This window comes from Balaenoptera acutorostrata, chromosome 19, assembly GCF_949987535.1.
Source record: "Balaenoptera acutorostrata chromosome 19, mBalAcu1.1, whole genome shotgun sequence".
In the NCBI taxonomy this organism is placed as follows: domain Eukaryota; kingdom Metazoa; phylum Chordata; class Mammalia; order Artiodactyla; family Balaenopteridae; genus Balaenoptera; species Balaenoptera acutorostrata.
In genome coordinates this window covers 55,326,292-55,349,198 of record NC_080082.1, presented here as the reverse complement: position 1 = coordinate 55,349,198, position 22,907 = coordinate 55,326,292, and the positions used below count along the sequence as shown (strand labels likewise).

The 22,907-nt window shown below is 51.6% G+C and overlaps 1 protein-coding gene across 11 annotated transcripts; it reads left to right on the top strand.

Moving 5' to 3' along the window:
- The first annotated feature begins 727 nt into the window (after positions 1-727).
- On the top strand, positions 728-21,780 carry PHLDB3 (pleckstrin homology like domain family B member 3). 11 transcript variants are annotated; one of them, XR_009006190.1, is made up of 16 exons: positions 728-840; positions 1,310-1,674; positions 2,355-2,537; positions 2,762-2,899; positions 6,502-6,630; positions 6,879-7,040; positions 8,031-8,141; positions 8,303-8,386; positions 8,705-8,852; positions 14,902-15,001; positions 15,153-15,243; positions 15,328-15,415; positions 16,126-16,182; positions 19,325-19,544; positions 20,153-20,238; positions 21,251-21,302. XR_009006190.1 is itself a non-coding variant. In XM_057535037.1 (16 exons), exons 2-16 carry the CDS (start codon positions 1,441-1,443, stop codon positions 21,383-21,385), a joined length of 1,926 nt encoding a protein of 641 aa, XP_057391020.1. In that variant the 5' UTR covers positions 728-840; positions 1,310-1,440; the 3' UTR covers positions 21,386-21,780. The 11 variants fall into 11 exon arrangements, 8 of the variants coding, with proteins under 8 accessions (XP_057391020.1, XP_057391019.1, XP_007168121.2 ...); XR_009006189.1 differs by having other exon boundaries at positions 15,138-15,243; XM_057535037.1 differs by having other exon boundaries at positions 15,368-15,415; positions 21,251-21,780.
- Positions 21,781-22,907: the final 1,127 nt, after the last annotated feature.

The window sequence follows — 22,907 nt, the reverse complement described above, 5'->3', positions numbered from 1 at the left end:
TCTGAGGCACTTCCTGGCTTGAGTGACAGTATGCCTAATGGTAAAGACCATGGACTTTCCAGAGAACAAATATGGTGTTAACATTAACATGTGTAGACTTTGCGGACACTTGTCCCCCTCAGCCTCAGTTTCCTAACTATAAAATGGAGATAGTAATCCCTTTCTCTGTAGGCCGCTGTAAGGATGAAATAAATTAATGCGTGTAAAATGTTTATACTTTATACACATAGCTCCTGACATCCAGTGATCCTTTCTCACATACCAGTTATTTTCCTGTTTTTGCCCAGAGCGGAAAGGGTCTGGCTGAGACCTTTATCCCCTGCCCTCCACCCATAGCAAAGTGGTGGTGGGGGGAACATAACTTCCCCCTGTCTCTGGGCGGGTCTCTGACTCAGCTCAGGGCACCCCCCCCTCCCCTTGCCCAGCTCCCCAAACCGGTCGGAGCCCTTCTAAAGGGCTCATTAGAGGGGAGAGGCCCCCATCTCCATTCCCCTCTTCCTTTCAGGATTCCCAGGGTCTGGACATTATACATAGGTGACCAAGGCGCCTGGCCCTCCAGGGGGGAGGAATGGGGGCGCTGGAGGCAGAGTTGGGGGGTCGTCATGCTGGGCTTTCCGAGGGTGGGGCCGGGATGGCTGGATGCCGCGGCTGCGGGCGGGGCAAGCTGGTCGCTCCCTCCTCCCTCGAGAGCTGTTGGACCTGTTGTCCCCCCTCCACTTCCGGGCTGCTGGGAAGGGGGACAGAGCAGCCTCTCTCTCCTCACTCTTCCCCAGCCACCTGTCTAGTGGGCAGAAACTGCAGCGCCGGAGCGCAGAAGGGAGCGCGCCGAAGCCTGAGCCGGTGAGGGGGCCGGGGCTTCGGTGGTGGAGGGGGCTGGAGTTCTGGAATCTAGCTCCGGGAGGAGCCGAGGGCTCAAGGCTCCTGGCTCGTCCAGAGAGGGAGACCAGGAGCCTCGACTCCTGGATCCCTCGGTGAGGCGGCAGGGGGTCCGCTCCCTTGCACAGTGGGGTCAGAGCTGAGATTACTGGGCTCCAGAGAGGACGCGGCGGAACCCGACTCCTGAGTCCGCGAAGGAGAAGGTGTTGTGGTTCCTCTAAAGTGGTCCAAGGGATTGTGCGGGGCTGCTGGGAGAGTACCAGCCTCGACACCTGGATAGCAGGGAGAGGCCGGTAGGGGGCGGACTAGGACCCCGGACTCAAATTCTGGTCAAGCCTCCGGGGGAGTGACGCCCTAGGAGCCATCGAACCCCGCCCCTAGAAACTCCAGGCCGCGCCTCCGGCATGCTCAGTCGCATCCTTTGAACTCTTAGGCCCAGCCTCCGGAGCGCTCTCCAGAGCTTTCGGGCGGGGCTCTGAGCCCTCCTGGGCCCCGCCCCCACGCTACCGGGCCACGCCTCCCGAACTCTAGGCTCCGCCCACCCGACCGGAGTCCGCAGAGGCCATGGGGACACGGAGCAGCCCGGACGAGGGGACCCTGCCGCCCGCGGTCCCCGAGTGCGACGCGGAGGTCCGATCTCAAGGGGCCGCCCAGCCCCGGGAGCTCCCCGAGGACTCCCGCGAGCAGGAGGTGCCCGAGGCCGCAGCAGAGCTTCCGAGCGGCCACGGAGCTGAGCAGCAAGCGGAGGAAGAGGAAGAAGTGGGAGAAGGCAGCAGCACGGAGAGCAGCCGCGATGCGGTGAGGCACCCGGAGGGCGAGAGCCAAGGGGGGACCCAGAGAGACAGACCCAAACGGGTGACAGAGGCACAGAGAGACAGGTATAGGAAGACCAGATAGAGACCCAGAGACAGGGAGACTGAGAGACAAAGACCCAAAAGAGTTAGCGACACTGAAAGACCAGAGACAGAGACTCAGAGAGATGGGGATAGAGACACAGACAGAAACTCAGAAACAAAGATGCTCAGAGAAACAGAAATAGAGACACAGAAACCTTGAGAGAGGGAGATACTCCGAGGGAGAAAGCGAAATAGCGATTCAGAGACGGAAGACAGATACTGGGTCAGGAAGATGAAGCCCAGAGAAAAGGGGGAAGGACTCAAGGAGACCCGGGGGGAGAGAAAGAGATGCAGGACCTTCCAAGAAGTGACGCCAAGAGAATGGGAACTGGATAAAGGAAAAGAAACACCATCCTTGTGTCGGCTCTGTGCCCCCTCCCCGGACTGCGAGCCCCTGGGCCACCCCCCGGGGCCGAGCGGTCCCCGGACCTGCACCTTCCCCTCCTTGAATAAAAGAACTTGGTGGTAGAGTTAAACGCCGACTCAGACCTCCTGAGGGGATGTTTGGGATGGGGAACAGACCTATTTAGTGACTGCAGGGGGCGAGTCCTCCCCAATTGACCACGCCCTCTTCAACCGCAGGTGGAGGCTTCGCCTTCCGTTCAGATCCCGGCCACGCCAACCGCAGCCTCTCAGGCTGGGGAAGGGGTGCGAGGGGCGGCGCGGCGGCTTCAAGCCCAGCAGTTGGAGGCACTGACTCGCGTGGCTTTGATGGAGCAGCGAGTGAAGGAGCTACAGCGTCAGAGGAAGGAACTGAGGATCCAGGTGAGGCTGCAGACCTCTTGGGAATTCTGGCCCCAACTCTTGGGGAACCCCCGCAAGGCCAGACTCCCAGTCCTTTCCAACTGCGGGAGCCCAGCTCCATCCTCTCTCCGAATCCAGGAGTTCAGATTCACAGGTCCCTCGTTCAGACCCAGGCGCCCGAGCCCCCAGCCCCCTCCTACTCAGACCCAGGCCTCTGGGTCCCAGTCCTTGTATTCTCTCCGCAGATGGAGGTGGAGGTGACCCTGCTTCGGTGTGAGCTGGCTGGGGAGCGAGTGGCCGTCTGGCGGGAGGAGGAGCAGCTCTGGGAGCTGCTGGGGCAGCAGGTGGACTCAGAAAAGGGCGGCCGAGAGCAGCACGAACAGGTCTGTTTGCCCTGCTGGGTCCTCCTCCTCAGTTTTCTTCCTTGTTGGACAGACATTCCTTGAGGTGCTTCTGGGCCCTGGGCCCTGAGGTTATCCCCATTCCCCAAACGGGGATCCTTGGGCTGGGGGCAGGGCGGGGGGAGTGGGCCTATGCCTCTTCCTGTTTCCCTCCTCCCTCCTTGGCCATGACTTTGGGGCCTGACTCACTGGTTCATCTTCCTTTGCCCCATCTCTCTTCGCTCTTTAAATGTCATATTGTGAAAGACATCAAACCAACAAAAACAGAGCAGTCAGACGGGCTGCCAGGTGGCGTGCTCCCCCGCTTCAGCTCCTCCCTGTTTCCTATCCCCCAATTGGCTTCCCTGTCCCTAGTTTTGAAAGCCAATCCCAGACATCATATTGCCTGTAAATGCTTTAGTTCTTATAGATAAGAGCTCCTTTTAAAAAACATTATCCCTATATCATCATCACACCTGAAGAATTAGTAAGTTCTTAATACCGTCTCATTTCCAGTCAGTTTTCATAGGTCCGAGATTGTCTCAAAAACAGTTAACAGTTGGCTGTTTGAATCCGGTCCCCCAAAGGCCAGTATATTGTAGTTGGTGAAATGCCTTTTGTGTGTCCTTTCACCTCTAATGGTCCCTGTCTACTGTACTATTTGTTGGAGAAACCAAGTCTTCTGTTCCATGGTCAGCGTGTGACCGGTTGCATGCCTGGGGTGTCCTTGATCTCATTTCTCTTCCTGGAAGCAGGTGGTTGGTTAGATGTAGAGGCTGGGTCAGATTCAGATGTAGAGGCTGGGTCAGATTCAGATGTGCTGTAGTGCTTCCTGTGTGCTGGGTCAGGGGGACATTGTCTCTGGTCCTCCAGACCTCAGTGAGGTCACTCTGATCCCTTCGTAATAGTTATTTACCTAAAGGCTTTAACATCCATTGGTGGTCATTGCTTGGACCAGTTGGCACTATAGGTTGGAAAATGGTAACTTTGTAATTCTATCAAACTCTCTCTTTGCCGTTTATTGGAATATTGGAATTTCCTGGGGCTAGGTCCTGAGTCTTCATTTACTTCAAAGAGCCTATATTTCTCCCAGCCCTGATTTCTCTCTCAAAATGTAGACCTACGTGTCCCGCTTCCTAGGATACTGGTTCCTAGATGCTCCTTCCTCCCCCCAGGACCTGGGATTCCAGACCTCAACCCCTCCTCCCTCCAACCCAGGAGTCCAGGCGCCCAGCCCCTCCTCCCTCAGACTCAGGAGTCTGGCCCCTTCTCATTCACCTTATCCAAAGCTGACCTCAGCAACTCCCTTTTCCACACTGTCCCTGTCTCACTGTCCCTTTGGCCACCAGGTCAGAGTCCTGAGTCTCGCTCTGCGTGCCTCCTTATCTCTCACCCCAAGCCTGTCAGTCACCGTGTCCTATTCTTTGTGCTCCCTGAACCTCTCTTTCTAGCCTGTCTCCTTTACATCTGCACTGCTCAGACCTCACCTCACTCTTATTGCTTGGAGGACTCATGAAGGAGCTGGTCTCAACCCCTCAAGCCTATCTCCCAGAGGGATGATTCCACACCTAGATCCTTTCAATCCTTCCATGGCTCCCCATTGCCCCAGGATAAGGGCTCCTCAGCCTGGTGGGCCAAACCGAATGTGAGCTGCACCTTGCCTGCCTTTCCACTGTCACCTCCCACCTGTGCTCCCCATCTCTTCCCTCTACCCCACCTTCTCCCTTCTTGACCAGAGTTTGTCCCTACACTTCCTGTACTTTTCAACTTCCATTCATTTGCTCCGTGCTGTTCCCCTCTATCCAAAATGCCCTTCCAGCCCCCTCTATCTCCACCGGTCTAAATACTCCCTGTTTTTTGTTTTTTGTTTTTTTTTCCGGCCATGCCACACAGCATGTGGGATTTTAGTTCCCTGACCGGGGGTTGAACCCATGGGGTTCGACCCCCTGCAGCGAAGCATGGGGCCCTAACCACTGAACCACCAGGGAATTCCCAAATACTCCCTGTTTTTTTGAGGCTCACCTTAAAATCCTCACATCCAGGAAGCCTAGGATTACCCCAGTAGAAATTGCTCCTCGCGTTCTGGGTTCCCACAGTCTCTGTGTTTCACTGCCCTGATTGTCCCAGACTGTAACTGGCTGTGTCCCCTGATGGAGCCCAGGGCCCAGGTCAAACCCCCTTCTGGGTCCCCAGTATCAATCACCCAGCCTGGATATGTTTTGCATTCATTCCCTCATTCATTTTTTTTTAACTTACTTAATTGAAATATAGTTGATTTACAATGTTGTGTTAATTTCTGCTGTACAGCAAAGTGATTCAGTTATACGTATATATATATATATATATATATTTTTTTTTTTTTTTCTTTATCATGTTCTTTTCCATTATGGTTTATCACAGTATATATATATATTTTTTTAATTTATTTATTTTATTTATTATTTATTTTTGGCTGCGTTGGGTCTTCACTGCTGTGCGCGGGCTTTCTCTAGTTGCGGTGAGTGGGGGCTACTCTTCGTTGCGGTGCGTGGGCTTCAGTAGTTGTGGCTCGCAGGCTCCAGAGCGCAGGCTCAGTAGTTGTGGCACACGGGCTTAGTTGCTCCGCGGCATGTGGGATCTTCCCGGACCAGTGCTCGAACCTGTGTCCCCTGCATTGGCAGGCGGATTCTTAACCACTGCGCCACCAGGGAAGTCCTATCACAGTATATTGAATATAGTTCTTTGTGCTATATAGTAGGACCTTGTTATTTATCGATTCTGTTTATAATTGTTTGCATCTGCTAACTCCACCTCCCAATCTACCCCTCCCCCATCTCCAACCCTGGCAACCACAAGTCTGTTCTCTATGTCCGTGAGTCTGTTTCTGTTTCGTAGATTAGTTCATTCGTGTCATATTTTAGATTCCACATATAAGTGATATCATATGGTATTTGTCTTTCTCTTTCTGACTTACTTCACTTAGTGTGATAATCTCTAGTTCCATCCGTGTTGCTGCAAATGGTGTTATTTCATGTTTTTAATGACTGAGTAATATTCCATTGTGTATATATACACCACATCTTCTTTATCCATTCATCTGTCCCCTCATTCATTTCTTTTTTTTTTTTTTAATTTTATTTATTTATTTATTTATGGCTGTGTTGGGTCTTCGTTTCTGTGCGAGGGCTTTCTCTAGTTGTGGCAAGTGGGGGCCACTCTTCATCGCGGTGCGCGGGCCTTTCACTATTGGCCTCTCTTGTTGCGGAGCACAGGCTCCAGACGCGCAGGCTCAGCAATTGTGGCTCACGGGCCTAGTCGCTCCGCGGCATGTGGGATCTTCCCAGACCAGGGCTCGAACCCGTGTCCCCTGCATTGGCAGGCAGATTCTCAACCACTGCGCCACCAGGGAAGCCCTGTCCCCTCATTCATTTCTTAAACAGCTGTTTACTTGACACCTGCCCTGGGTGGGCCTGTGTAAGTGTGAACTTGACAGACAGGGTCCCTGCCCACATGGAGCCAACACCCCAGACAGGGAGGGATTTGAGATCTGGCTGGCCTGGCCCCGGCTGGCCTCTGTTTCCCTCCCTGTGCTCAGGCTGAGGCCAAGAGCCTGGTTGTTCATTCAGGCACAGAGGCACCTGAGCCAGGAGCGGGATCGTGTGGAGGGTCTTCGCCAGAGACTCCAGGAGGCCCAGGGGCAGCTCGACTTGCAGCCGGAAGACCAGCGTGAGCGGCTTCTGCAGGGAGTGCAGGAGGTGAGGGTCTGCTGGACCCACTCAGGGACCCGGTGTCCAGGCCACTCAGGTCCCAGACATCCAGGCCCTCAGTCCTCTGCTTCCCCACCCACCTAGTAGCTCGGGCCCCAGCCCCCTAACCCCCAGGACTCGGGAATCTAGATCCCCAGCCCCCTCCTCCCTCATTGCTCAGGATTCCTGGCCCCAGCCCACTACCCTCCTGGTTCCTAGGGGTCCAGGCCTCCAGGCTTTTTGTGTTTCCCCCACAGATGAGGGAACAGCTGGATGTGGCCCAGCATGCCTACGAGGACCTGGAATTCCAGCAGCTGGAACGAGAGAGCCAGCGAGAGGAGGAGGACTGGGACAGTCCCAGGGCCCGGGCACTGGACCCCAAGGTCCAGGAACTCCAGGCCAGTGTGGTGCAGCACAGGGTGAGTCGGGCTGGGCTAGCCCTGCCTCCCTCGCCATTGCCCCCTGTCTCCTCTGCTCCCTTCTTTGTCCTCGTGTCTCCCCTGTGTCATGTACTTCAAAATAGTAATGACAGTTGCTGACATTTATTGAGCATCTACCATGTGCTGGGCACGGTCCTAAATGTTTCACGAGTATTGAGTCATTGAATCCTTACAACGATCCTGGGAGACACGTCTTAATATTTTTTCCCATTTTATAAGTGAAGAAACTCAAGGTCAACGTGCTCAAGTAATCTTTTCCAAGGTCGCTTAGTTCATAAAGGACAGAGCTGGGATCTGAACCCACTAGGTCTTCGCCACTGGGCTCCCTGCCTCTCAAGCCCTCATCCCAAATGATGCTTCCACTAGTCCTTTCTGGGGGCTTCACATTCAAGGGTCTGACAAGTCCCACTGGAAAAAGCGACATTTTGACTGTATTTAATACAAAGGTTCCCAGGGTTTTGGATTAGAAAGTTCTAATGTGGGTCTCCTTTCCCCGCCTCTATTTCTGGATCTTTTTCCTGTCACTGTCTCTTTTCCCATTTCTGTCTCACGGCTTCTGTCTGTTTCTGTTCTGTTTCTGTCTTGTCTCTGCATCTCTTGTCTTTTGGGGTCTGTCTTGGTTCTTCTTTTCTGTATCTCTTCTGGTTTGTCTCTGTCTTTCCCTTTCTTTCGCTCTCTGTTCTTGGCAACGGTGACTTTCTCTGGGTCTCTGTCTTCCTCGGTCTCTGGATTTTGGATCCTCCATCCCTCCAACTCACTTCAAGTCTCTTCTGGACCCCCCCAAAGGGGAGGAGGGCACCACGGAGGTTAACTCTAAGTCCCCCACCCCCTCCCAGGCACCCAAATGCCAGGGTCTCTGTTATGGGGTGGAGCAAACCCCAAGCTCTCAAGGAGGACCTGATTCTGTGGGAACCAGCCTGGGGACCCTGGGGCAGCTGAGTAACCAGGGCCCTGGGGGGTACCCTGCAGCGCCGGATCCAGGTCTTGGAGGAGCAGCTCAAGTCACTGGGGAAGCAGATGGCAGCTGAGAGCTGGGGGCTGAGCCAGAAGAAGGAGGAGGCCCTTCAGGCCCTGACCCAGGTAAGTTCACCCCAGGCACCTGTCCTACTTTCCCCACTTCCCCCTAGGGCATCCCATTGCCTCCCTGCACCCCAGAGGTCTCCTGGCATCAGGGAGAGCTGCTGGGATGGCCCTTTCCGACCCTGAGGTGTGGCAGCCGTTGATGTCTTGCTCTCCCCTAGGAACAGAGCAGACTGCTCAAGCTCAGTTGCCTTCAGGGAACCCCTGGCGGGGACTTCTCTGAGCCAGGCCAGGCCCTCACCAAGGTATGGGGATTTCATGTGCCTGTCAGCCCCCTCCTCCCTCAGACCCGGGAGTCCAGGCCCCCTGCCCCCTTCTCCCTTGGGATCCACGATTCTCAACCCCTAATCCCTTTTCCCCCTGGGACCCAGGAGGTCCAGCCTCCAGGTCCTCCTCCTCAGGGAATCAGCCATCTCTGCCCATAGTCCTCCCTCACTGAGACCACATTTCAGCTCTCTTGGGACCTTGAGCCTTTGTTTTTCCATCCAAGAAATGGGCTGGCTCTGGAGGCATGGGCCAGAGCATCCTTCCAGCGGCCAGCCACCCCACCTGTTCTCCTGCAGCTCCTGTTCACCCAGAAGACAGACCGCCAGTTGCTGGTTCTCCAGGACCCCACTGCCCACGCTGCCGCCGCCACCTCTTCCTGCCTCTTCTCCGTTCACGGCTCCCTCCAGGTGCCCCCCCAATGCCTCGTCACCCTGGGTCTCGCTGGTAACTGTGGCTTTCTCTGCGGTGGGCCCGGGGAAAGGGAAGGCTGATCAAGTGGTATTAATGTTTATCAGCCTCCAGCTTTATTATTCGTTTTCTTTCTTCTGCCTAACACCCCACCCCTCCCCTGGAGAAGTGGGACTGTGCCTACCCAGGTGTAAATTTTAAAAGCCACCCAACAGGGCATATTGATAAGAAGGTCTCCTCTCCCCACCCCACTGGCCCCTGGCTCCCTCCCCAAAAGCAGAGCAGCTACTTGTTTCTTGAATATCCTTTCTTCCAGATCTTCTTAAAGCCGGGGATCCCAGCTTATTAATGGGTTAAAACATTTATTGAGTATGTTGCTACCAACTTTTTTTTTTTAATATTTATTTATTTATTTATTTATTTATTTATTTATTTATTTATTTTGGCTGCGCCGGGTGTTAGTTGCGGCCCGCGGGATCTTTGTTGCAGAATGTGGGATCTTTTTTAGTTGCGGCATGCGGGATCTAGTTCCCCGACCAGGGATGGAACCCAGGGATGGAACCTGGGCCCCCAGCATTGGGAGTGTGGAGTGTCACCCACTGGACCACCAAGGAAGTCCGGCTACCAACTTTTAAAATGAAATAGAGTAGACAGTGGCAGAGTGCTGCGTGTGAGGTAGGGGTGAATAGTCAATGAAAAGAGTTTTGTTTCAGTCGTGTGGATAGGGGACCAGCGCTTAGAAATTGGGAGCTCTTGTTCTATCATGTAAATGTTTTTTTCAGAAACATGTCTATTAGCTACTAGTTGGCTTTAATTTTCTAGCTTAAGACTCTGTCGTGGAGATTGTTTTCCACTGATACATTTAGAGCTGCCGCTTCCTTTTCAATGGCTCTGTAATAATGATACAAACAATAACAACCATAATGACAGTTAACATTTGTGGAGTCTTCATAGCGTGCCAGGCACTGTTTTAAATGCCTCACGTGGATTCACTCATTTAGTCTTTGCAACAACGCTACAAGTTGGGTTCTTCTTTCCATTTTACAGATGAAGAAACTGAGGCAGAAAGGGGAAGTTTCTTAACCAGCTAGTATGTGGCAGAGCTGGGATTCGAACCCAGGCACTCTGTTTTCAGAGCCTATGCTCTGCACCACTCTGAGCTTCTGTGTGGCACACAGTTCTCCGTGGAGGCACTGAGCCAGCCCTCCCTCTGAGGACAGCGATTGGAGTATTTTTTTGCAGTTTAAGCAATACTGTTACGAAGATCCATGTATGTGTGTCTTTGTACCCACAGTAATAATAACAAATTAAGATCAATTATTATCCAATTAATTGCATTGTCTGTTATCATATTTAATTGTTTATATTGTCTAATATAATATGCAACATTATCTTATTAATTAATACGAACAATATTCATATTAATATTAATTTTAAGAGCTTAATGTAGGCCAGGGCCTGCTCAAAGCCATCTTATGCCTTCGAGCCACATGAAATTGCTATTATTTGGAGGTGAGAAACAGTCAAATACTGACAGTTTGAAGTGCTTCAGCCTAATATATATTATATTATAGTATACTAATATATCATATATTATTGTTTCGTGGATATACAATTCAATAATATGTATTACATATTCATGAAATTTTATGTATATATAATTTTATTTTTTGCTCAGAAGAACCTGCAGAAGGAGGTCCTATTATTATCTGGGTAAAGGGTTAGCAGAGCTTTTGTAACTTTCTAGCTGGAAGCTTGATAAAGGTGGACTGTCAGCTGTGTTGCCAGGCAACGTGACTTAGGGTAAATATGACCCTTATAAGTAAATCGCATATCTATAAATACTTGGTGGGAAGCTGGGTCCATTCCTATAGAGGTGTTACCTGAGTCATTGGCTCCTGTGTACACAGAACTTCTAAGGCCAGGTGGGCCCTATACCCACCGGCATGGATCCCATACCCACCTTGCACCTGGGTGTCACCTGGGGGCCAGACACTGACCCCTGGACACTGGTGGCCATGCTGGGCACTCTTTTGTGTGCTTTGCATGAGGTCACTCGTTGAATCCTTGCATCAGCCATGGCAGGGCAGCGGGACGTTGCTCACTTTACAGAGGGGGAATCTCCCTGAGAAGAGCCGTGATTTACCAAAGTCACACACCCAGCTAAGCAGCAGAGCTAGGTTTGAAGCCAGGCTGCCTGTTTCCACAGCCTGTGCCTTGCGGGAGACGAGGATTTCTCAGGGATCCTTCAGAACCTAAGTGGGCGACTGGTTAGCACCAGCCCAGAGGGAGCAACCGGGGACCTCGGGATACACGAGGAGCCCAGGGAGTGTTTATTTACTCAGCCAGATAAACAGTAAACAAGTGGGTAAATGAATGCAGGGATTAACAAATGACTCCTCCTTGCCCCTTCCTCTCTCTCCCTCCAAGTCCTAGTAAATCCTTCTCAAATTCTACACCTTCTTGCCAGGATCATGTGATGACTAAGAGTACCGACTCTGCTTGGGTGCCAGTACCTGTTCTGCCACTTCCTAGCTGGCTGACCTTAGATACAGCTCTGTGCCTCAGGTTACTTAGCTGCAAAATGGGAATAATAACAGCATTCATTGGTTAATGTATTAAAACTCTTAGTGTGATGCCTGGCACATAACAGGTGCTCAGTAAATGTGGGCACCTGTCACTCTGATTAGAGTTATATTGATTGGTATTATTATAATTATTATCATTCTTATTCCACCCACTTCCACCCTCATCTCTGGTTTTAGTGACCCTATACCAATCTCCTCACTGATTTTCTCTATTTTAGTTTTTGTCTCCCAATAATTTATTCTGCAAACAACAGCCAGAGTGATCTTCATCCCTCCTACTTCAGCTCTTCCCACCAAAAGCCTTCCATGATTCCCCCAGTCTCCTCACCGTGGCCCACAAGTCCCTGTGTGGTCTGACCCCTGCCCACCTCTCACCATCCCCCTCCCTGTACTGACTGCTCAGCTGCGGGAGCACTGACCCACCAGCACTCCATACTTGTTCCTTCCTCAGGGCCTTTGCACTTGCTGATCCTGCCACCTGGAACACCCTTCCCCTCAGTCTCCCCTGGCCAACTCTTTTTTTTTTTGGCCCTGCCACAGGACTTGTGGGATCTTAGTTCCCTGACCAGGGTTCGAACCCAGGCCCTTGGCAATGAAAGCCCAGAGTCCTAACCACTGGACTGCCAGGGAATTTCCCCTGGCCAGCTCTTATCTTTTGGGACTTAGGTTCAGTGTTCAGAAGGCTGTTCCTGGTCTTCCAGTTGGAAGGTGATCCTTTTTTTTTTTTTTTTTTTAACATCTTTATTGGAGTATAATTGCTTTACAATGGTGTGTTAGTTTCTGCTTTATGTGATCCTTTTTTATATCACCCTTTTATAACACACCCTTTACTCACAGCAATTTCTGATGATACACTTATTTGTACGATGGCTCATTCAGTTCCTACAATGTCAGCGCCATGGAGACAAGGCTTGGGTCTCTCTTACCCACCTTTTCCCTCAGTGCCAACAATCTAAGGTCTCTCAGCTGGGGAGTGCTGGGAATATCAGTTGAAGGAAGGAAAGAGTGAAGAACCACAGGAACTTGGGACTCGGTTTCCTCTTTGTGAAGCAGAGCGAAACTTTCCCGACTCCCAGGGCTTTTATAAGCTTAAATGGGTCTGCCGAGTGCCAAGTACACTGTTAGGCACTTGATAAATATTGGTCACTATTCTAAAAAACGTTTTAAAATAATACGAATCTAGAAAATCACATCCAGGGGTCCCTGGAGGTCCAGTGGTCAGGACTCCGAGCTTCTACTGGAGGGGAACTGAGATCCCACATGCCGGGTGGTACAGCCAAAAAAAAAACAAAGAGGGACTTGCCTTCATTAATTATTTGGTTATCCAGGGATATGGTTTTTGTAAGAAATGCAGGGAAAACGCTTGATGGTTTCACTTCATTCTCCTGTCTTCAGAATAAAGAGTTGGTTCTCCTGCATCCTCCAAGGTGACCAATTCAATTTTCTTTTAGTATTATTAATGACTTGTGGATTACATATATTTGAGCAGTGAGTACCCCTACTGGTGTTCAAATTATGCAACTTATTTATTTTTATTATCCAGGCAGAGTTTTTGCTGTTTTTTTCTTTAAGAAGTGATTTCAGTTTTCTGTCTTTATTACTCTCAAATAATTTTTTTTTTTTTTTTTAATATTTATTTATTTATTTATTTATCTTTGGCTGTGTTGGGTCTTCGGTTCGTGCGAGGGCTTTCTCCAGTTGCGGCAAGCGGGGGCCACTCTTCATCGCGGTGCGGGGACCGCTCTTCATCGCGGTGCGCGGGCCTTTCACTATCGCGGCCCCTCCCGTTGCGGGGCACAGGCTCCAGACGCGCAGGCTCAGCAATTGTGGCTCACGGGCCCAGCTGCTCCGCGGCATGTGGGATCTTCCCAGACCAGGGCTCGAACCCGTGTCCCCTGCATTAGCAGGCAGATTCTCAACCACTGCGCCACCAGGGAAGCCCTACTCTCAAATAATTTTGTTTTCATTTTTTGGTAGTTTTTTTATTTTGAAATGATTTAAGACTTACAGAAATTGCAGGAATAGTAGAAAGAATTCCTGCATACCCGTCACCCAGATTCTGTGATTAACATTTTACCACATTTGACATTTGCTTTATTATTCTCTCTCTGTACACACCCACCCACATACACACACACAGTTTATTCTTCTTTTCTGAAGCATGATTCCCCTTTACCCCTAAGTACTTCTACTTTTATTACCTAAGGTCAAGGCCATTCTCGTACATAACAACAGTACAGCAATCACATTCAGGAAGCTACCATTGAGACAATATTATTCAAGTTCACAGATGTGATTCGTATTTTTGCCAGTTGTCCCACAAATGTGTTTTTTTTTTTAAGCAAAAAACAAACAAAGAAAAAAAAACTTTTTTCTGATCTAGGAACACAGGTTGCATTTGGTTATCATGTTTATTATTATTATTTTTTAAACGAATATTCCTTTTGTTCCAAGTCCAAAGGTCATGGGAGGATATTCAGAGAAAAGACCTTTCCCACCATTGTTTTCATCCACAGGGTTCACCTCCAGGGGTGGCCAGGGTTATTAGTGTCTTCCGTCTTCCCAGAGATACTCTGTATTTAAACAGTCATGTATATACTTTCCCCCTCTTTTTATGCGTAGATGGTATTCTCTTTGCACTGTTCCGTACTTGCTTTTATCTTGGATGTTATTTTCTGTCTGATATAAACAGCATTCTCCGCCTTTTTATACGCTTTGGAGTTTTCCTCCAAGCGGATGATCCCTGGTTTATCCCTGCCTCCTTTTGATGGGCACTTAGGTGGTCCCCAGGCATCTGTGGGGATTAACCTTGAAATTGGGTCATTTTGCACATGTCTGAGTGTCTCCACAGATATAGTCCTAGAAGTGGAATTGGGGCTCAAAGTACCTATGCATTTGTTATTTTGATTTTCTTTTCTGTTTTTGTTTGTTTGTTTTTCTTTTTCTTTTTTTTTTCATTGACTTTAAAAAAAGAGCCAAACTGGCCTCCATAAAGGTTGTTCCAATAAAACGGCCCCCAGCATTGTGGGAGCGCACCTGGGTTTCGCACACTCCCACCAACACAGCGGGCTTTTGGGGTTTTTTTTTAGCAGTTTTATCAAGATATATAGTTCACCTATGCTACAATTCACCCGTTTAAAGCGTACAGTTCAGGGGTTTTTAGTATAGTCACCGAGTTGTGCAACCATCACCACAATCAATTTGAGACCATATTCATTATCCCTAAAGAAACCTCATACCCTTTAGCCATCACCCCTCAATTCCCCTTTCCTCCCAGTCCCTGGAAACCGCTAACCCACTTCCTGTCTCCCTGGATCTGCCCATTCTGGATGTTACACTGTGTGGTCCTTTGTGACTGGCTGCTTTCACTCAGCATCACGTTTACAGTGGCTTTTTGATCTGTGCCAGTGAGATGGTGGTTTTACTTGGCGGTTCTCCAGCTTCATGGTGGAGGCTGAGCATCTTTCCCTGTGTGCGTGGGCTTTGTGTGTTTTCAGGGCTCCATTGGCCTCCAGAGGACTGGAAGCCTGCCCCGGAAGAGGGGAGAGAGAGTGAGCCAGAGGGGATCCCCCCGGCCTCTGTCCTTCTTTTGTACTGGTGAGTACGTACCCCTTCCCCGCGTATGCTCTTCCGCCATTAACCACCCTCCTGCAGCACAGGATGGAGGAACCTGGGTGCCTCTGCTGGGGGAGAGGTGGAGGGGCTTAGACAAGGGAGCATCGCAGCCCCCCAGCCCTTCTCCCCGCAGGAGCCCTGGAGGCCTCGGCCCTCCCGCCAGCAGCTGGAGACTCCGGGAGACACCCCCTCTATCAGCTGCTGAACTGTTGCCCCAGAAATATGTGAGACATCAGGGAGAAGGTGGGGAGATGGGGGGAAGAGGCCGGGCTGCTGTAACCTTCCCCGTCTCTGTTCTCTGCCCCCAGTTGTGGGGCCCTCCACCCGGACATCGCCCGCATGCAACAGCTCCTGCAGCAGGCTGTGGCAGAGAGGGAGCGGCTGCTCCAGGCCAGGGTGAGACGGCAGCCCCTCCCTCCCCCATCAGCCCCAGGATCCAGACCCCCGGCCCCTCCCCCCTCAGACCCAGGATCCAGACCCCCGGCCCCTCCCCCCTCAGACCCAGGATCCAGACCCCCGGCCCCTCCTCCCTCAGCCCCAGGATCCAGACCCCCGGCCCCTCCTCCCTCAGCCCCAGGACCCAGGCCCCCGGCCCCTCCCCCCTCAGCCCCAGGATCCAGACCCCCGGCCCCTCCCCCCTCAGACCCAGGATCCAGGCCCCCGGCCCCTCCTCCCTCAGCCCTAGGATCCAGGCCCCCCTCAGCCCCAGGATCCAGGCCCCCGGCCCCGCCCCCCTCAGCCCCAGGATCCAGGCCCCCGGCCCCGCCCCCCTCAGACCCAGAGTCCAGACCCCCGGCCCCTCCCCCCTCAGCCCCAGGATCCAGGCCCCCGGCCCCGCCCCCCTCAGACCCAGAGTCCAGGCCCCCGGCCCCGCCCCCCTCAGCCCCAGGATCCAGGCCCCCGGCCCCTCCCCCCTCAGACCCAGGAGTCCAGACCCCCGGCCCCTCCCCCCTCAGACCCAGGAGTCCAGACCCCCGGCCCCTCCTCCCTCAGACCCAGGATCCAAGCCCCCGGCCCCTCCTCCCTCAGGACCCAGGAACCCAGTACGTGTCCCCCACTTATTATTGGGTAGCATTCTCATTGATGCTTTCTTTCTGCACTCACAGGAAGGGACCAGAAGGAGCACGGAAGGTGCCTCAGACCCCCCTGTACCTGCCATCATGGTCAGTCCTGCCCCTACCCTCCCCCACCACTACTCCCCTGGTCTGTCTTGCCACCCTGGCCTCTGCCCTGTCTTATCTCACCCTATCGCCTCCTCCAACGGCACAGGAAAGTATCCTGGGCTTGGCAAGTGGAAGGGGAACTCGAAAGGCCTAGTTCCTGTTCCCATCAGGGCCGTCTGTATCCATGGCGTGTCCTCGGGTGACATGCTCCATTCTCTGTGCCTGGGTTCCCTCTTCTGTAAGTGGGTGCCTGTGTCAGAGAGTCAGCAGTTGCTGCAGAATGAGGGTAACCACGTGCTGGGGCTTTTAAATATTATTTGAATTTTTTGTTTTATTTATTTGATTCTTTTTAAAAACTTCTGATTATAGAAATATTCAAGCATATTCAAAGGTAGATTAGATTAATAAACCTCCATGTACCCACCCACCATGCAGCTCTAGTGATCATCAATATTGAATCTTGTTTTACTTACCAACTTTGTTGTACTGAATCCTCACCTACTTCCCACTCTGCAGTGGAATATTCTAAAGCAAATTCCAGATATTGTACCATTTCATCCATATCTCACTATGTATCTCCAATAGATTTTTTTTTAACATAACAAAAATTCCACTGTCATAGTTTATGAGATTATTAATAATTCTGCAACTTTCTGATACATGATCCGTATTCACATTTCCCTAATTGTCTCCAAAATGTCTTTTTATAGTTGGTTATTTGAATCTGGATCCAAACAAAGCACGCACACTGCATTTAGTTAAAACGTCTTTTAAATCCCTGAGATAGAGTCCTCCCTCCCTGCTTTAAAAAATGCCATTAATTTGTGGGAAAAATCACTTATCCTGTAGAATTTCTCACACTCTGGATTTAGCTGACAGCTCCTTATTAAAATTTTATTTCTACCTACACTAAGAACATGAATACTTTTTGTTATAACAAACACTTCAGAATTTGGGAAAGTGAAGTTCCCCTCACCTTACCTGCAGAAGTGCAGGTGTTTTCTATCGCGGAGAAGCGTTCAAATCTTTTTTTTTAATACTTTCCTACATACACCGATCAAACCATATTTGGTGAATTTATTTTCCTTGTAATCGAGCACATCATTCCCAACCTGCTTTTGGTTCTCTCAACCATTTGTCCTTTTCTTATTCATTTCAACCCAGTATTTACGGAGGGCCTACTGCGTGGTAGGCCCTGGGTTATATAGCAGTGACCAAAGTGACAATCCCTGCCCTTGGAGAAGCTGGCGTTTAGCAGGGGAGAGAGACAAAAAGCAGCATCAATAAGTAAAATAAGTAGCACGTCAGGCGCTGATAAGAGTTCGGGAATAAAATAAATTGGGAAAGGCAGTGCAGCCTTCTGGGTTGTCACGCATAAGCTCTACCTCATTAAAAATGAAGCACTCCTGCTGTGTACCATCATCATTTATTAGACGGTTCCCTGTTGACTGCATTGGCACCCCCCCACCGCCCCCTTACAGCTCAAGCTGCCTTCTTGTGCCCGTGAGCAAGTGTGTCTCTGGGATTCGCACCTGGAAGTGGAATCACCAGGTCGGGGAGCCTGACAGCAGCGAGCTCATCCAGGAAACAGCCCCATGTGGAGGGTGCTGTGATAACCGCCGAGTTTCAGTGTAGGGAAACTGAGGCTCCGAGAGGGGCAGGCGTTCCACGGAGGTGACACGGGTGGGCAGTGGGGGAGGTGACAGTCCCAAGCCCATCCCTGCTGTCCTGGATTGGGGCCCGGCTCCACCACATCCTACCTGGGTGACCTTGGTGAGTCACTTCCTCTCTAGAAGCCTCAGTTTCCTCGTCTGTCAAATGGGGGCAATAATGGGTTGTTTTGGAGAGGCAACAGGGTGATCACTTGACACAGTGCCGGCCACAGAGTGGGACCTTCCATACGTGGTGATCGGTAGTGTTACTGTGTGGATTTGGTGAGATGACCCAGTGGGTGCCCTTTTAACCACCCCTTCCCCTCCTGTGCATTCCCCGGCTCCTCCCCATTTCCCCTCCTCCTCATTCTCCCCTGTCTCCGTCCAATGAGTCTCACCTCTGTTTCTCATCCCTTCTTGCTTTGGCCTTGCTTCAGTGTTTTCAGCCCTTGATACTCAAGAGTGTGGTCCACGGCCCAGCAGCTTCGGCGTCCCTGTTCCCCGGGAGCTTGTTAGACGTGCAGAACCTCACCCTCACCCCAGACCCCCCACCCCGGAATGACTGAATCCCAGTCTGCATTTTAACAAAATCCCTAGGGGGTCCCCTTGCATGCTGAAGTCTGAGGCCTCAGTTTGACCACGGGGATCATACCATTCTTTGCAGGGATCATTTGGGAAGAATAGGTATGATCAGGCTGGGCCTTGTAACAGTAGACACTTTGATCACCTTCATTCTTCTCCCCTTTATGGCCTCCTGAGATGACACTCTGCCCGGGGAGTCCTGGCTCGTCAGCTCTGGCTGTGTGACTTGGGCCTAGTGACTTCACCTCTCGGAGTCTTGGTTTCCACATCTGTAAAATGGGGACAATGATGTACTTACCCCTTGAAGAGAGTTTGAGAGGACACAGAGATTATACCTATAAAGTGTTTTTTTTAGCACAGGTAATAATCACTAATTTCATCACAACAAGAATAATAACAACAATAATAATAATAATGGAAACGGTGCTCTCATTTATTGATCACTCACTATCTGGTCCCTGTTTTACGGAGACAGTAGATGAGGGTCCCACCGGGGTCCATCACTTCTCTAACACGTCTCTGGTGTTTCAGGGTAAGCGCTAGGGTCAGGAAGACCTGAGTTTGCCACCCAGCTCTGCCACTTAGAAGCTCTGTGTGACCTCGGGTGGATTATTTTCTCTCTCTGTACTTCAGTGTGTTCATCTGAAAAATGGGGCTCATAGTAGCCCTGACCCAAGGGTGGCTGTGGGGAGTCAAGGAATGGATGCTGGTAAAGCCCTGGGCAGAGTGTCAGTTAATCAGTTTAGTTGTTGGAAATATCATCTTGATCGTCATTGTTAATGAAAGGCTGTGCCGGGCCTTACACTTGAGCTACTCTGACCGGCTCCCCTCGGGGGCGGGCGTCCAGGCTGCAGGACCCGCCCCCCTCCCCACCATGAAGTCACTGCCCCCTTCTCTTGCTTTCCCAGGCCCCGCCCACAGCCCCATCCCGCCCTCCTGGTCCTCGGGTCTTGGATCTCCGGCAACACCTGGAACGCTGGGGCCACAACCCGGAAAGCTGCCCGCACATACGGGTGTCTGGGGGCTACTGCCGCGGACCCCTGGTGAAGATGGGAGGCCGCATCAAGACCTGGAGGAAGCGGTGGTTCTGCTTTGACCGCCAGGCCCGCCGCCTGGCCTACTACACAGGTAAGCCCAGCCTGGCTGCCTTGGGCCCCGGGCCCCCAGGACCCTGGAAGAAACCACAACAGACTTTCACCCCAGAAACCTAGGGGTCCCACCCTCAGCCCCCTTCTCTCTTAGGCCCACGAGTCTGGATCCCCAGCCCCTTTCCCCTTTAGTGACCCAGCCCTCCTCAGTAACATGGGTAACAGTTTTGTACCACTCTGGCTCCCCAGACCCCATTTTCCTAAGATACCCTAGAGGAGCACTGTCAGTGCCCAGCCCCCAAATCTAGGGTTCCAGGCCCCTCCTCCTTCCTCCCTAGGAGAATCAATGATGCTGAATCTCTCCTTGAGCCCCTGCCCTTCTCAGGGGCCAAGGCATTAGGGGACCTAGGATTCCAACTCCCCAGACCTCATTCTCCGGTCTTGTCCAGTCACCACACCAGTCTCCCACCTAGTCTCCCGTCAACATGCACTCACCTCCCAACCACAGTACTTTAGGGACCTACAGACTCTGTCATCATGTTCCTCACCCCAACCCCAGTCTCGGGACTTGGGCCCAGTGACTCCCCTGCTCCCCCCACCATACACACCTCTCACTGGCTCTGTTTCGCCCTCACCTCCCTCCATCAGACAAAGAAGAGACCAAGCTCAAAGGCGTCATCTACTTTCAGGCCATTGAGGAAGTCTACTACGACCACTTACGCTGTGCCTTCAAGGTGAAGCCCCTGCTTGGTGCTGCTCTGCCCTCCTGGTTGGAGCCCCGGCTGTCAAGCCTGATCTTATCCCTGGGAAAGGCCACCCACAGCCCCTACTCTATCCAGCACAGGAAACCAACAGATCGTTTCACTGCAGGGACCAAAAATTAAGAGCTCAGTCTCTGGCTCTCAGCCCACTGATATTTTTCTTGGAACAAAAGTTTTAGAGCAGAAATTTGGCAAACGCAGATGCCAAGTTGAGAATAAATGTCTGAATTGGGCAGGGTGAGGACTGAGGCAGCCTGGGAGCATCTAAAGGAGACAATCATTCGTTAGCATCTGCCCATCATTGCCAAATGGTGATGGGCCCCATGGTGTCATATCATATTTATTTTTCCCCAGAGAACGCAGGAATTGGAACTTTTATAAAAATAAAAGTGCAGTGCCAGAAACTGATACAATGTTTAGAAAGCTCTGGAGAGCAACTGTGGCTTTTTAGAGCTTAGGCTGGAATCCGAGCTGTGGGACATCAGGAAAGTGACTTCCGTTCTCCAGCCTTAGTTTTCTCACCTGCAGAATGGGCAATCTTCAGCCCATTTCTTCAGAGTTGAGGTTAGAAACAGATCATGGACGTAAAGGATTTACCTAATTCAGGGTTGGCAAGTAGGTACTCAATAAATAGGTTGTAGACACTAGGTTTTTCCCAGTTACAAACCAGGGGGACCTAGATTTTGGGGGGAGGGGAAATTTGAATGTCTATTTCTAATATAGGAGAAGGTAGGCTGGGGGATTGGGACATGGGTCCGTCCTCTTTTTAAATTCCTCTTGCTCCCATAATTCTAAGTGCCTTCCTGTGTTAATTCATTTAATCCTCATAACCCAACGAAGTAGGTAGCATCATTTAGGAAGTCAGATGGGGAAACATTCAGGGAGTCTAAATAACTTGCCCAACCCCACAAAGCCTATAAATAGCAAGGCTGGGATTCCAACTAGGGTGGACTCATAACCATCTCCACTCCGCTTCTTATTCCAGAGCCCGAACCCTCGCCTAACGTTCTGTGTCAAAACATACGAACGCCTTTTCTACATGGCGGCGCCAAACCCAGAGGCCATGCGCATCTGGATGGACGTCATCGTGACAGCGGCGGACGAGAACCACGCCCCCTGAGTGAACATACCCTCTCAGGGGGACGTCCCAGCGAGGCTCTGCCCCGCACGCGCTGCCTCGAAGCCACGCCCACTGCTGGAAATCCTGGGCCAACCCCGTTGGAACTCTCCCGGGAATTTTGTGGGCTCGGCGGCTCGGCAGGTCTGAGCTGCGCAGTTCTGGGCTGCAGGTGTCTTCCCCGGACGAGAAGCCAGCCCCTGAGGCTCTGCCCCGGGTGGGAGGAAGGTTGCGGGGGCGGGAAGGAACTATTTATTGGTGCTCCTGTGATACCGAATTAAACTTGGAGGAAAAACAGTGGTTACTGCTGAGGTTCCCAGCACAGGCGTACGGGGCCCCTCGACCCCTAGGCAAGACATCTGAGTTACGGGTACCTCGGAGACCATGTATCCTTTAGCTGTTCTACCCTTTAGGAATGGAGACCTCCAACCCCAAGGTCATGGCTGGGAGGGGCGGGGGTGTGGGGAGGCATGCGTCCTTAGTCTTGTGGCAATTTTGTTTTTTCAGTTTGTGGGCCCGCCTGCTTCCACCCTTTTGGACCTGACTGGGCTATTGGCAATTTCTAGGAACTCCTAGGCTCCTGCCCTCCAGGCCGTGACACATGTTATTCCCTCTGCCCTTCCCTTAACCACCTAGCTCCTTATTCTTCGCGTCTTAATTGGGATGTCCCCTCCTTCAGGAAGCCCTTCCTGACTCCCTCAGCTGGATCAAGTACCCCCCTTTGAGCCCTCCTGTCCCATTCCTGAACATCGTGGGTCATCACTGGTGATGGATCTATGTCCTGATGGACTGGGAGCTCCATGAGGGCAGAGCCAGGGCTGTCCTGGTCATGGCTGTGTCCCCAGCACCAGAGGGCACATTTCACCCCATGAAAGTGAAAAAAAAAAAAAAAAAAGCTATCCTTTCACCTGTCGGTCTTTATGTAATGTTCCGTTTGCTAAGTCACCTTTCCCCACTCCACCCTACTCATCATTTAGGTCATAGCTCAGATGTTTCCTTCTCCAGGATGCCTGATTCTCCTGGCTGAGTCAGATGCTCCCTCTGGGCTTCCCATCCCAGCCCTGATCACTCTGCCTGCTCCTTCCCCATCACGGCTTTGACTACTCTGGGTCATCCGTGTGTTTGATGGGTGTGTTTCCCGTGCTGGGCGGGAGCCCCAGGAGGCAGGGGTTGGGCTATTTCTATCACTACTGAGTCCTTGGCACACAGCAAATGGCCTGTAGGGAAACTAGGTGTTGAGGGAATAAATTGATAAGAAAGACGCTGAGGATGGGGTGATTGTGAACGACAGGCATAGAACTTTTCATCATTTACATCTGACCTAAGGTGTCCCCTCCTTCAGGAAGCTCTCCCTGATCCCTGGTGGGCTTCCGCAGTCCCCTGAGCTCCCCAACTACAGGACCACTCCCTGACCACTCTAGGCTGTCACTGTGTGGTACAGGTCATTTCCTCCCTTAAACCTCTCTGGAACTAAGCATTCAGTCCCTCTGGTTCCCATCTCTTCAGGACCTGGGTGTCCCATCCC

Bases quoted from the DNA above. Each gene is read 5' to 3' on its own strand.
- PHLDB3 (XM_007168057.2), top strand. From the start codon at position 1,441: ATGGGGACACGGAGCAGCCCGGACGAGGGGACCCTGCCGCCCGCGGTC. The intron at 8,816-14,901 runs GTGCCCCCCCAA...GTGTGTTTTCAG, and splicing joins CCGTTCACGGCTCCCTCCAG to GGCTCCATTGGCCTCCAGAG. The intron at 15,244-15,367 runs GTGAGACATCAG...CGCATGCAACAG, and splicing joins AACTGTTGCCCCAGAAATAT to CTCCTGCAGCAGGCTGTGGC.